The 14746-nt window shown below is 33.4% G+C and overlaps 1 protein-coding gene across 3 annotated transcripts in view; it reads left to right on the top strand.

Annotated features, from left to right (window-relative positions):
- Positions 1–14746, top strand: part of ENPP2 (ectonucleotide pyrophosphatase/phosphodiesterase 2) — a 178504-nt gene that overhangs the window by 107447 nt on the left and 56311 nt on the right. For all 3 annotated transcript variants that reach the window (XM_051971022.1, XM_051971021.1, XM_051971023.1), the window contains exon 12: positions 6119–6227. In XM_051971022.1, the coding sequence (XP_051826982.1) occupies positions 6119–6227 (109 nt within the window). The remainder of the gene's footprint in view (positions 1–6118; positions 6228–14746) is intronic.

Below are 14746 nucleotides of genomic sequence, written 5' to 3'. Positions count from 1 at the left end.
ATTTCATTTGATCTTCACAACAGCCCTGTGTGGTAGATAAGTACATATTAGCCTTGTATTATGAATGAAGAAATTGAAGTTGGAAAAGTTCAATGATTTCTCAATGGTCAAATGGCTCGTTTGTGGCAAAGCTGGGACTCCAACCTAGCTCTTCTGTTGCGAAGTCTGGTGTTTCCACTACACTGTAACTTTCAATAGGACTCAATAAATAGTTGTTAAAATATTATAAATATAAAAGCACTTCCATACTTGTTGAATAGTTGAAATAAATTGATTTGGATCAAAAGTTAGAGGATAGAGAAGAGAGGCATTGATAAAGAATGGTTATAGTTGGGTAACCAAAACTGTTTTTAAGAGGAATAAAATACTCTTAAACTAAAAACAGTTTTAAATAGGAATTAATCTATTTGAGGGCTGTGTCACTCCTCTCTTTTTAGGTACCCAGCAATTTTGATTGTAGACTTCCTCTTTTACAAGGCCCATCAATGTAATTTCTAAGAGGAGGGTGGGAGGTATTTTTGGGTGGCACCTGGGTATCAAATGATGCTTTACACTGGTATTTCAGTATATATATTTTCTAAAGTTTGTGGATTTTTACAAATTTAACCATTTTGATGTATTTGTGGTTTTTTACTCATCTACCTCAATTCAGTGAGGTTTTTTGTTTGTTTGTTTGTTTTCCTGAGAATCTAAAATTTTATTTACATTGCCAGACTCTTTGAAAATGTTTGTTTTTGGAGAATGGTAGATTCTCTGATATTCCACAAAAAATGCTATGAATAAAACCATGCTCACATCATTTAGAATAGAAATGTACTAGCAGTGTATTACTGATGGCAAGAAAAATATTATTATTCTCATTTTATAGATGTGGAAAATCAGAATGCTTAATTGAATTGTGCCAGATTACAAAATAAAAGGCATTCAAACTTCATGAATGCAAGGAGACCAGGCTCTTGCCTCAATAGCTGACTGCCTCATTTCTATGAAGCCTAGATAACAAATGACTAAGGTTGTCAGCTACATGCATAAAGCTTGTTTGACCTCCCAGTATTTAACTGGGTAAGAACAGTTCCTGTTCAAATATTAGTTCTACATTTTAAGAGATAGTTCAATAAATGAAGGAGTTGACAAAGAATTTTATAAGAATTTTACGTATGTGATATGAAAAACTAAAATAACTAAGCAAAATTTGTCTTCTGTTGACTGCGTGCTTTGGATTCAAGATTATAACAAATGAATGTTGCCTTCTCGTAATATACTTTGAAAGTATTTTGTGGTTCATCTAAGGAATTGATGAAGTGAAGGATCTTTATGAGGTAAAGTATGATTTTGTGCTTTCAAATAGAAGAATGGATATGGAAAATAAATTTAAAGTTATATCTGGCCAAAACCACCCTGGAATGCAATTCTGAAATTCAAGTAGGCACTTTGACTACAAGTATCAAGGTTTCCATGAAAAAGATAATTATTCTGTCAGACTTTGTACTCTTGCAGTAAGGTTTTGTTCCTGGTTTCACAGTGTACTAGTGAATGTTCAAAAATGTGCTTGCTTTTGGATTCCCGCGATCTCTCTTTTATCTTCTGTGCTTCCTCAGTGACACTCTGGTAGGTTGCCCTTCCAGGTCGAGAGGCAGAGCTTTGGCTGACTAGTTACTACTATCTTCCTCAGTGGCCTAGCATACTTTTGAAAGGAGGGTCAATAGCCCTCCTTTGTTTCCACCCTCAATAACCTTAGGCTAATTCTTTTCAAGTCAGGCTAGAGAATGGCTGGTTAATGAGAATTTAGCTTTCTTCTCCCTCTAACTTTGGAAGGAAGAAACTTATGCAATGTAATTATTGGACAAAAATCTGTTTCAACTAAAACCTATTCTTGCTGCTCCTCTAACATGCTATCTTGGAATGACTCTTGGGAGTCTTCAGAATGTTTAGGTCTCTTGCAAATGGCCTGGAGCCTCTTGGGCAGATTGAGCTCTTGCTGAATGTGTTTGGGTACCATGAAATGAGAAACTTCTATTTTTCCTTCTTGCTCTTCTCATTGGGACTTGCCTGAAAGCTTGAAGCATTTTAAAAACCAAAGTATGTGGGGCTGTGCCTTCCAAAATCTCCAATCATAAGAGGGATGAGTGGCAAACAGAATCTCCTTTTGCAACCGCTTTTCCTGAAAATGATGAATTAGCATGGCAGATTCTCCCTGCCTCCCTAGATACACTAACATAATTCTTCCCCTTCTCCCCTCTTGCATTCAAATGTCTCTGTGACCAGCCCAACCAAGACAAATCAGTCAGGCTGCCCTAAAATAAATGGCATTTTAAATTCACTTTTATAGCACCAATAAAATAGGAGTCCCACTTTTCTCTAGTGATTAGGAGTCCCCAAAGATCAGTTAACTACTATTGTTCTCTTAATTATCAAAAACAAATTTCCATAGTTATTCTCCACTGATGTCTGATACCTGACCCCCAATTCCCCAAAGAAGATAGTTTTTGGTAGAAAATATTTAAGTAGATTATTTATCCAGAGAGCATCAGAAATGGAAAGTGCTTAATGATTTTTGTCTTATAATGACCCCAATTTGAAAACAGATTTTTTTGATATATTAAAAATGTTTTATTGATTCCTTCTGACCTTCTAAGGATCAGATTCAGAGACTATAATAACAGCCACATATGCTTTATTCTGTGGTTCTCATATACTGTACTCAACTTACCTCAATACTTCTTTAAGACTAAAAATATATATATATATTTTTGCTTCTATGGCTAATTCCACCCTTTGGGTATTTTTTGTTGATACTTGTTAATAAAGGTGACTATTATCATAATAGGTGCCTACTAGATCTTTGAATGGGTCCCACCCTATGTGACTCTTAGATTATGTATAGATTATAGATTTAGTTAGACTGGACCCTAAAGGTCATTTAGTCCCACCCTCTTATTATAAAAAGGAAGAAGAGTTGAGATTTGAAGCGAGGTCCTCCATCTCCAAATCCAGTATTCTTTCCATTATGCCATAATGCTTTCCACATAGCAATGACCATGCAATTCCTTCTTTAAAGAAGATGGTTCTTGGTAGGAAAAATTGAGTTGATTATTTCCTCCAGGAGATATCAGAAATCAAAAGGAGTTAATGAATAACTTTTCTTATAATTTTCCTAATTTCAAAAGAAAAAAGTTAGAACTTAAAAATCCCAGCACTCAGATGAACCAGTTATCCAGAGATGGGACTTTAAAAAAAAAATAACTTAGGGAACCCTTTACATACTCTGAAATATTAGTTAATTGATATGACCAGTTGAGGAATGCTTTCTCTAATTTCCCCTATAATTTTCTCTGTAAAGTTGGCATCCTTTGCTAACATAAACCCATATGGATATTTATTCATAAAATGGGCTCCCGAAGTTCATTTCAATTACAGATTCCCTTTATACTCATGCTCTTAGTGCAAAAGCTGCTACCCTGCCAGCAAGAACAATTTAGGGTTCCTCTTTGCAAGAGGTCCCTAAATTGTCCCTTGTACCAATTTCCTTATCATCTAAGAAGCCTTTCTTTCTTCCACCAAATGGCAAAGGGTTGTACGCTCTGCCCCTGGGGGGGTGACAGGCTTCTTCTGAGTCCAGACATCTCTCTCCGCCAGTACAGGAGAGTAGTTTTGGCTCCCCTCTTACTCCGGCTAAGAGACCTAAGAGGAAGCTAACTCCTAAGAGGAGACAGGAAAGACCAGTTGCTTCTCCAAAGAAACGAAGAAGAAAATTACATAGGATGACCCATTATGCTGCGGAAGCCCGTCGGGATAAAGTAAGTTGATCTGTTGTTCCAAAGCTTTATGTCAGGAAGGCCAGAGTTAAAGCTCTCCTTGTTACCTTAGAATTTTAGAATGGTAGTACTACTTCCTGGCTGGGGAGTGTGCCCAAAAGTTTTACTTAATTTTCAGGGTCCATTCGGCTTTGAGAGTTCAAAGAGTCTGGTACATAAAGCTGCCCTCCTGCTTTTTGACAGATACCATGAAAAGCTTATTTGAAGGACCTTTTTTAATTCCAGTCAAGTTAGAAAAGCATGTTTCTCTCTTATCACCTTGCTTCTACCAAAAAAGTCTTAGCATCTGACTTCGAAAAACATATTCACATTGCTTTGAGTTGAAGCATTTCACAATTGCCCCAAATTAAAGCCTCTGACAAAAGGGACTTTCCAAGTTTTCTTCCCAGAGGAAATTATTACTTGCTCAATCTTAAATAATAACATCCTTCTAACAGGGAGGGAAGGAGGAAGACACCAAGGATAGTTTGATTTCCAAAGGAAAAAACTCCTTAAAACAGTTGACTTAAATAATTTGGCAACTCTTTAACTCAACAGACTTTCAGGTTAGAATCTGAAGGATAGAGACAATAAAAAAGGGTAAATAAGAGAGAGCATTTTTGGTATAATCTTGCATTGATGGATAATGTCTACATTGCAGGACATCTGAAATAGCCCAAAGATTCATATTTTTTGTTTGTCCATGAAGCCTCAAACCTTTTTGAGTTAATGCATCATAAACAGCAAAGTCCAAACTTAATCTTATTTATCTACATCTGTATTCTTGGCACTCTTTGGAGGGAAGAAGAATTCTTTACTGCCACTGATGGTAGCAACAATGACTTGTCAAACTTTCTACATTTAGTTCCTTTTTCTTTAGATAACTGTTTCAGGCAGGGTTTTCTTAGAAGGACATTATCAGTCAGCACATCTGGGAGTATCTGGAGTTCTTTCTTCAGGTTTCAGGGTGAAACATTCAGTGACATGCTTTGGAATAGAATTTCAGATACCGAATCCCATCTTGAAAAACTGAATCTTCCCAGTACAACTGGTTTAGGAGAAGTCTTACTTAATCTAAGGAGATACTAATAGAATATAGTTTTTAGATAGAATCAAATAAACATATTTTTTGAATGAAAATGATATCCATGTAATATCTTGTGATTACTTTAGCTAAGTAATAAAATTGGTAAAACATATTATCATGTATATGTTTGAAAACTTGTCTGAAAAATATAATGTTTAATAATTGAAGTTGAAAGAAGCCAGACCCACATGCAAATAGATTAAAAGTTTGAAAGGAAGCAATAGGATAAGAGATCAAATTGGGATCCTTTCCCTCAGAAAACATCCTTTAGAGAAGTAGGCATTGAATCTTCTTTTAAATAGGTAAGCAAAAACCCATATAAAAAATTCCAAACATTTACTTTTATTTAAAACTGCTAATAAGGTCATGGTTTAAAACTGAAAGATACCTTTTAAGTCATTTAGTCTAATACTTTCATTTTACAGTCATTTAAATGGAAACACAGAAAGTCAAAAAAGAAACCCAGAAACCCAATTCAGAGTTGGCTTTTCTTGACTCCTAAGTCCAGTGTTCTATCAGCATCATGGCTCTTAAGGAATACATAATATTTTCAAAATAAAGCAGAAATAATTTTCATGTCAAAATGATTATACTACATATTTTTAGAAAATCTTCCACTATTAGCATTCCCTTCTTTTCATGAAAATTATATTGAAGATCTTTGGAAAGTTGTGTGGATATCATTGTGTTAATAATATCCTGATTCATATGTCATGATAACTTTGATGCCATAGTAAACACCTGCCATTCTTGGAATACCTTCACTTCAATAAGCATTAAGTGCCTACTATATACCATATTCTTTCTTTGGTGCTGACATTTAAAAAAAAATAAATTTGCTCTACTCTTTTGTTGATCTTGTTCCTGGTTCCTATCTCTCATGGTCCCTTGGGAGCTTCAAATGTTTAGCTATTTCTGTTCATCTCTAAAAGAATATATTTAAAAAAAACTCTACTTTGAAAAACAAGAATCAGTATATCTTTAAAAACAAAAATTGCTTCCTTAAAATTAATTCATATGTATGTATTTTTATATACACAATATATGTGTGTATGAAGTAATGAAGTAAATTAATCCTAGTTTCTCTAAAAATTATTGGGAACTTTTTCCTAGCCAAAGCTCTGCCTCTTGATAATGAAGGTTACCCTCCAGAATTTTCTAAGGAAGGAAATGAGTGAGAAAAAGGAAAGCAGAGAAACAAAATTTGACTTGGTTGTTCTTCAAAATTTCTTTACAGATGACAAATCCTCTGAGGGAAATTGACAAAACTGTGGGACAATTAATGGATGGACTGAAACAACTGAAACTGCATCGTTGTGTTAATGTCATCTTTGTTGGAGACCATGGTAAAGTCTTCCCCCCCCATATATTAAATTTTTAAAGAGGACAGCTTAGTTAATATCAATGGTGAGGTTAAACCCAGAAAATATTTGATAATTAATTAATTTCCATATGCTACTCTTAAATATGGACTATAATTCTAATATGAGAGAAGGATCTTTAAAGGGAATCCTCCCCACTGGATACCCTCCAGTATTAAATATATTCTTCATGTAATTATAATTGACATTTTTTTCCATCTTCTCATCCTTTCTTCTTTCCCATCATTTGTAGTTTTTGCCCATTAAAAAAAATTTGTCATAGAGGCAAAACCAATTATATTCAAGGAATTTTCTTTGCTTCTTTTAATTTTTCATGGATACCACTTCAGAACTTAGTCTATCTGTTATCTGTTATCTTATACTCTCTTTACATAATTGTTCCCCCCCACCTTCTCTGGTTATACAGGTCCACAATAAAATCTAGGATATTTCTTATAGATTCTAAAAATCTATTCTAATTTTGCAAAATCACCACATGGATACCAATTTACTATATGAAAGAGTTTTTATATTTCTTCCAGCTCAAACAAAGATGTTTCATTTATTTTTATTCCTAACCCTCAGCTTAGTTATATTTGTTGCTGTTCTTTTATTGAGAGAAGATTTAGACTATATTTAGATTTTGTATGAACCATTTTTGGGGAAATGATGTATTATCTTTCCCTTTATCATGTACTATGTAGGTACTGCATCCATTTAAATCTAAAACACAGTCTTGTTTTTATTTTTATAATATGCTAAGTACTATTCTAAAAATCTCAATTCTTCCTTGAAAATGTGCTCTGTGTGTGTATGTATGGAGAGAGAGGGGGTGGGGAAGAGAGAGAGAGAGAGAGTACCCGCGCGTGGGCGCGCGCGAGCAATAGGATGGTGAGAAAGTGCTTTCCCATTATAGGCAAATGCATCAATAATAACCTCATTTAGAAAAGGGATTTGACTAGTATTGTTTGGTCCCAAAAGGAGGACTGGATAAAAGTTGCAAGTATAAATTTAAGCTTGCTGTCAGGAAAAACTGCCTAAAAATTAATTCTATGCAAGAGTGGCATTGGATATCTGTGGAGGTAGTAAGTTATCTCTTACTTTTAAATAGAGTCTATACTACCATTTGTTGGGGATGTTGTAGAAAGAATTCATTTTCAGAACCAGATCGAATTAAATGACATCTGAGGATTCTTCCAATTCTGATATTCTATGATTTTGTAAAGATCTTAATGCAATAAGGACAACTATAGAAGTAAGAAGACAAAATGGCTATTCTCACTCAGTCCTTGAGGGAGGTAGTATAAATGGAAATGGAAATGGAAATGGAAAATTCTGTACCTTATCTAGCTATGAAGTCTAATATTTCTATGAAGCCTATGATTGCCTGAATAATAGTATAATGCAGAGTTGTATTATTTAATATTTTAATCAACAACTTAGATAAAGACATGGTATATTTATCAAAACTACAAATAACATAATGTTAGGGGGATATCTAATACAATGACAGAATTTGGATCTAAAAAGATCTTGATAAGTTAGATTGGATTTAATAAGAATTCAATAAGGATATTCAATAGGGATACAGATAGTTTATAGCTCTCAGATTGGGTAAAATGACAGGAAAAGATCATAATAAATGCTAAAGGGGATGTGGGAAAACTGGCACACTAAACATTGTTAGTGAAGTTGTGAACTGATTCAACTACTGTGTAGAGCACATGAATATGATTTGAAAATATCAGTGGATCACAAACCTATTGTAAATCAACACTACACTAAGATTACATAGCTTTTAAGAACAAGGAAACAATATTTCTTCTGAATATGTGTTAGCAACATATGGATTATTATGCTCTGTTCTGGATGTCACAGATTAGGGAGGACTTTGATATGTTGAAGAATATCCAGAACAATTAGGATGATGAAACTTCATGCTATCTGGTCATCAGTTGGAGGAAAAGGGGATGTTTTTAGCTGGAGAGGAGAATGGTAAGGGGAGAGAATAGTAAAGAAACTTCCTAATAATCAGAGCTGCACAAAACAGGAATGGACTGATCCAGGAGATGGTAGATTTCCTCTCACTAGTTATCTTCCAGTTGAAACTTCATGACCACTAATCAGATAGTCAAATATTAGAGTCACAAAGTGGATATTGACTTCATATGTGTTGTAGAAAGGGACCCTGAGTCCTTATTACTAAGTATGAGTTATAGAAAGGAACCTTTATAACTCTAAAATTCTGTGACTCTGTAAAATTCTCCATAGGCAATGTATCCATTATGGTATACCCTTTAATCAAGGTCTCTTACTAGGAATGCACCCTTTCAGGCTGTTGCAGTGCTATCTAGTACTCAGCAGCTGCCTATCTTCTCTCATTCTTACTACATGCTTGACCTGATTATTTTGCTTGGCAAACATTTCCTGGAAGATACACCATTTAACATGTACAGAGTTATATTCAAATATACTACCATATAACAGAACTTCCATTCTCTGAGAATGGTGGCTTTTAGCTGGATAAAGGCACTTAGGGATAAAATTAAAGTCATGCCAATTCTAATTAGCCTTGTCCCTCTCTGTCCATTCTACAAAAATTCTAAACTAAGGATTCTATAAGATATTGATTTATGACTTGCCTACCAGATCTTTGTCCTTTGTTTACAAAGGGTTGTATGATATTTTATGGAATTGTTTAGAAAATATTTATCATATTATATTTTGGGCTAAAAGACAGTAAATCAGTCTGGTTGATATGATTTAAATATCTTTGAATTTCCCAGAGATATTTATTCTTTCTCTTCATTTCCTTCTCCTTCCCTCCTTCTTTTTACTCTGATTTTTCTATTCTTTTTTTTTTTTTGTTTGTTTGTTTCAAATTCTCTTCCACTTCTACTGAATGGAAAGGCAAGTAAAAGAAAACCTATTACAAATATTTGTAATCTTGTAAAAGAAATTTCTCCATTAGCCATATAGAGAAAAAAATAAGGATAAAACCATGCTTCAATATCAGTTATCTATCTGGAGGTGAATAGCATGTTTTCTCATATGTCCTTTGGAATTGTAATAGATCATTATGGTAATTAGAATTACTGAGTCTTTCAAAGTTGATTATCTGGACAATATTGTTGTTACTGTGTAAATTGTTCTGGTTCTGCTCACTTTACTTTGCATCAATTCCCAATTTTTTTGAAACTATCCCCTTTGACATTTCTTATAGCACAACAATATTCTATCACATTCATATAATATATCTTATCCAGCCATTCCTCAAGTGATGTGCATTCTCTGTTTTAAATTTTTTGCCAGAACAAAAAGTTGATATAAATAATTTTGTATATATGCATCCTTTTCTTCTTTCCTTGATCTTTTTAGGGTATAACTCCAGGAACAGAATTACTGGGTCAAAGGTTTGCACACTTTAATAAGTGTGCATTTTAATTAGTTTGTACACTTCTGGGCATAGTTCTAAATTGCTTTCCAGCATGGTTAGATCAGTTTGTAATTTTCAGTTACTTTTGTGTTTATGATTCTATCTCTTCCCCCCAACCCCACCCCGAGATAATTGGGGTTATGTGACTTGCCAAGGATCACACAGCTAGGAAGTGTTAATTGTCTGAGACCAGATATGAACTCAGGTCCTTCTGACTTCAAGGCTAGTGCTCTGTCTACTGTGCCACCCAGTTGTCCCAATATGTTTGATTTTCTAAACATATCTCCATATTTGTTATACTGTGCAAGAAAAATTAGATCAAAAGGTTAAAGAAAGAAAAAAACAAAAAAGCAAACAAACAACAAACAATAAGGTGAAAATACTATGCTTTGATCCATATTCAATTTCCCTAGTTCTCTTTCTGGATTCAGATGGCTCTTTCCATCACAAGTCTATTGGAATTGCCTTGAATCACCTCATTGTTGAAAAGAGCCAAGTCCATCATAGTTGATTATTCACATGATCTTCTTGTTGCTGTGTATAATGTTCTCTTGGTTCTACTCACTTCACTTAGCATCAGTTCATGTAGTTCTCTCCAGGCCTGAAATCATCCAGCTGATCATTTCTTATAGAACAATAATGTTCCATTACCTTCATATATCATAACTTATTCAGCCATTCCCCAACTGATGGACCTCCACTCAATTTCCAGTTCCTTGCCACTACAAAAAGAACTGTTATGAACACTTTTGCATATGTGGGTTCTGGTCTCCTTTTTATGATCTCTTTGGGACACAAGCCCAGAAGAGACAAAAAGTATGCACAGTTTGATAACTCTTTGGGCATAGTTCTAAATTGCTCTAAACAGTGGTTGAATTAGTTCACAACTTCACTAACAATGTATAGTGTGCCAGTTTTCCCACATCCCCTTTAGCATTTATCATGATCTTTTCCTGTCATTTTACCCAATCTGAGAGCTATAAAGTACTACCTCAGAGTTATCTTAATTTACATTTCTCTAATCTATAGTGATTTAGAGCATTTCCCCATGCGACTAGAAATGCCTTTAATTTCTTCATCTGGAAATTGTCTGTTCATATCTTTTGACCATTTATCAATTGAGGAATGGATTGTTTTATAAATCTGTCAATTATTTCAATTAATTTTTTTAAAAAGGTAACTTTTTAGGGTTTTCTAGATAAAGCATCATATCATCTGCAAATGCTGATAGTTTTATTTTCTCATTCCCAATGCTTATTTTAATTTCTTTTTCTTGTCATATTGCTATAGCAAGCATTTCTAGTAAAACATTAAATAGTATTGATGATAATGCACAACCTTGTTTCACCATTCATTTTCACTAATAGTTTCTCTTGATTTTAGATAATACTATTTATCAATTTAAGGAAAAGTCTTTATTTCTCTGCTTTGTAGTACTTATTTATTTTTTATCAGAATGGGTATTATGTTTTATCAAAAGCATCTCCTGCATTTATTGAAATAATCATTTGATTTTTGCTATTGATATAGCCATTTATCTTTACAGTTTTCTTTGTATTGAACTGGTCCTATAATCCTAATATAAACTCAGACTGGTCATAGTGTATAATCTTTGTGGTATATTGCTATTTATCTCTTTGCTAATATTTTATTTAAAATAGTTGCATCTATAGTCATTAGAGAATTTGGACTATATTTTTTTTCCTCTGGTTTGACTCTCCCTGAGTTATGTATCAAGACCATGTATTTGTGTTATAGAAGGATTTTGGAAAGACTTTTTTACCTTTCCTCTCAGTATTTTATTGGTAATAATATTAATTGAATGTTTTTATAGAATTCACTTGTAAATCATTTGCTCCTAGATTTTCTTTTCCTTAAAGACTTCATTTATTTTTGTAAATTGATTCTTCCAACATAGGTATGCCATTTCTTTTTCTTTCTTTCTTTCTTTTTCTTTTTCTTTTTCTTTTTTTTCTTTTTTTTCTTTTTTCTGAGACAGGGGTTAAGTGACTTACCCAGAGTCACACAGCCAAGGAGTGTTAAGTGTCAGATGTGAACTAGGTCCTCCTGACTTCAGGGCTGGTGCTGTATTTACTACATTAACTATCTGTCCCTATCATTTTCTGTTATTCCTAAAGACAATATATATTTTTGTAAATATTCATACACTTCATTTAGATTGTCAGTTTTGACATGTAGTTGGGCAAAATAGCTGTCATAATCACTTTGAATTCCTTTCCTTTAATTGTGGATCTGTATTTTTCATTTTTATATTGACAAAATGGTAAAAATTGGTAAATTTCCTATTTAAAAATTAAATTAGTCAATGTTTTATCTAATTTATTAAATTCCTAATAAATAAAAGTCTAGTTCTTACTTTTATTTACTAGCTTAATGTTTTATTTTGATTTTTTCTTTCAGTTTAATCTCCTTGTATTTACAAGATTTCTATTCTGGTATTTAATTGGGAGTTTTAAATTGTTTTTGTTTTAACATATGCTAATTTATTGATCTCTTTCTCTCTTTTATCGATATAGGTATTTAGATATATAAAATTTCCCTTAAGTACTTTTTTGGTTGCATTTTCATTACTTTAATGGCATTGTTGATTGGTTCTATGATTTGTTCTTTGACTCACACATTCTTTAGTTTTAATTTCCAATAAATTTTTAAATTTTTAATTACAATTTATTATTTGGTCCCCAATTAATTTTTATTCATGTTTCTAATATTCCTATTTGAATGTAATTTTATTGCAGTATCTTCAGAAAAAAAAGATGCATTTAATATTTCTGTTTTTTTTTTAAATTTGTTTATAAGCTTTGTATATTCTGATACATGGTCAGTTTTTGTGTAGGTACCATGCGTAGCTGAGAAAGTAAAATGCTTGTATTCCCCTTCAATGTTTTCAGAAATCTATCATATTTAATTTTTCTAAAACTATTCATCTCCTTAACTTTTTTTCTTTATTTTATGCTTAGAGTTATTTAGTTATGAGAAGGAAAATTCAGATCTACCATTGATACAGTTTTTGTTCTCTGTTTCTTCCTGTAAGTTATTTAACTAAAAGTTTGGATGCTATGCCATTTGGTGCATACGTGTTCAGTATTGATATTAATTTATTGTCTATAGTACTTTAAAATATAGTTTCTTTATTTTTCTTTTTAAATTTGGTCTTCTTTTGCTTTTTCTTTGAGTTCATGTTTGCCAACCCTCCCCCCCCCCCAAACCCCCTTTGTTACTTCAGTTAAGGCATGGTATCTAGCTCTTTATTTTAGCTGTGTAGTTTCTGTTTCAAGTGTGTTTCTTGTAAACAACCTACTATTGAATTCTGGTTTCTAATCCATAATATCTTCTATTTTTATGAGTGAGTTAATCACGTTTATACTCACAATTATGATTGTCAATTATAGATTTTTCTCCATCCTAGTTTCTTATGCATCTTTCTTTCTTCCTTTTTCCTTTCTGTATGTCTTTCTTTTTTCCCATCTCTTGTTGTCCATTTTTCTTCTGATCACTCCTTCCTTTAATCTATTCTTTCTCTTATTCCTTCTTCATTTTCTCATATCCCCTTTTCTTCCTATTTCTCTCTTGGGTAAGATAAATTCCTGTACCCATGCACTGTGAATATATGTTAATTCCTCCTTCTTTGAACTAGTTCAGATGACCACTAGGTTCAAACAATTCTCATACTTTGCCCCACATTATCCTCTCTATTGTATAAATTCTTCCTTGTATGTTCATTTATTTGAGCCAATTTTCCCCAATCTTCCTCTCCCTACTCTCTTTCCCAGTGCATTTTTTCCTTTACCAGTTGACTCTCCTTTTGAGATCATCTTAGATTAGTAGAATCACATCCAGGTCCTCTGTCCAATTACACGCCCCCTGAGAGCCCTAGTAATGTTAAAGTTCTGAGACATTACATGTCCTTACCTTGTATAAAAATGTAAACAGTTTAACCTTAATTAGTCCCTTCTGGTTTCTTACTCATGTTTACCTTTTTATGCTTCTTTTGAATCTCATGTTTGATGTACAAATTCAGACCTGATCTTCAATCTCGGCACCTTTCATTGTACCAGCCCTGGACACTATCACTCTCTACCACTGCTTCTTCTGTTCTGGCCAGCCCCAAACTCAGTGTTGGCATATTTATCTATCTATCTTTCTAAGCTTTTCTGAGCTGGAAGAATGATTCATTGTGACCTTTTCTTGGTTTTCCATATCAGAATTCAGTTTGGCATATTTTCTGGTGGTTGTAGAGAAAGTATGTTGGGTGAACTAGGCAAAAATGCTGACTCATTCTACCATCTTCACTTCAAAGAGATTCTCACACACATAGACACACACTTATCTCTTTTTTATCCATCCCCCATTCTAAGCAAGCTACAGTTAAGAAAAAATATATTTATAGATACATATGAAGATATATACATACATATACACACTCACACACACAAACCCCCTCCACACACATGTCTTTCCTATCCTTGCTGACTCTTTCATTACATTTTGCTACATAATTTAACCTCCTAACACCCAGGGGATGCTTCCCTTGCCTCCTTCCCTCATTCTTTGCTTCTCCTTCCACCTATCCTTCTCCTCCTTATTTCTTTATAGATTTTCAAGGGTGCTATATCCTTCATGGTATATCTGTAGTGTTGCCTATTGAACACATTTCTGATGTGAGTAGGTTTTCAGAACTATGAGCCCTCCTGCCACCTTTAATGCTTCTGTTTCTGTTCTTCCTCTGTACCTTATCTGCATAACATGATTACAATTTTTACCTTTACTCTGCCAGTCTTTTTTTTTGAGCTTATCCTATTGTTGATGTAAATCTTAAACATAAAGTATACATTTCCTATATTAAAAAAAATAAATAATTTGTCCATGTTTAAACAGTTTGTTTATGTTGAGTTCCTTAGAATTGCTCTTTTATATTGTCTCTTATATGTTAAATTTTCTGTTAAATTCGGGTTTGGTTGGTAGAAAGTCCTGAAAATCTACAAGTTTGGTTGAGTGTCTGTGTTTTCTCATTCAAATTTCTAGATAATTTTGCTGGGTATGGTAT

The sequence above is a fragment of the Antechinus flavipes genome, chromosome 1, assembly GCF_016432865.1.
Source record: "Antechinus flavipes isolate AdamAnt ecotype Samford, QLD, Australia chromosome 1, AdamAnt_v2, whole genome shotgun sequence".
Lineage (NCBI taxonomy): Eukaryota > Metazoa > Chordata > Mammalia > Dasyuromorphia > Dasyuridae > Antechinus > Antechinus flavipes.
This window is presented reverse-complemented; position numbering and strand designations above follow the sequence as displayed.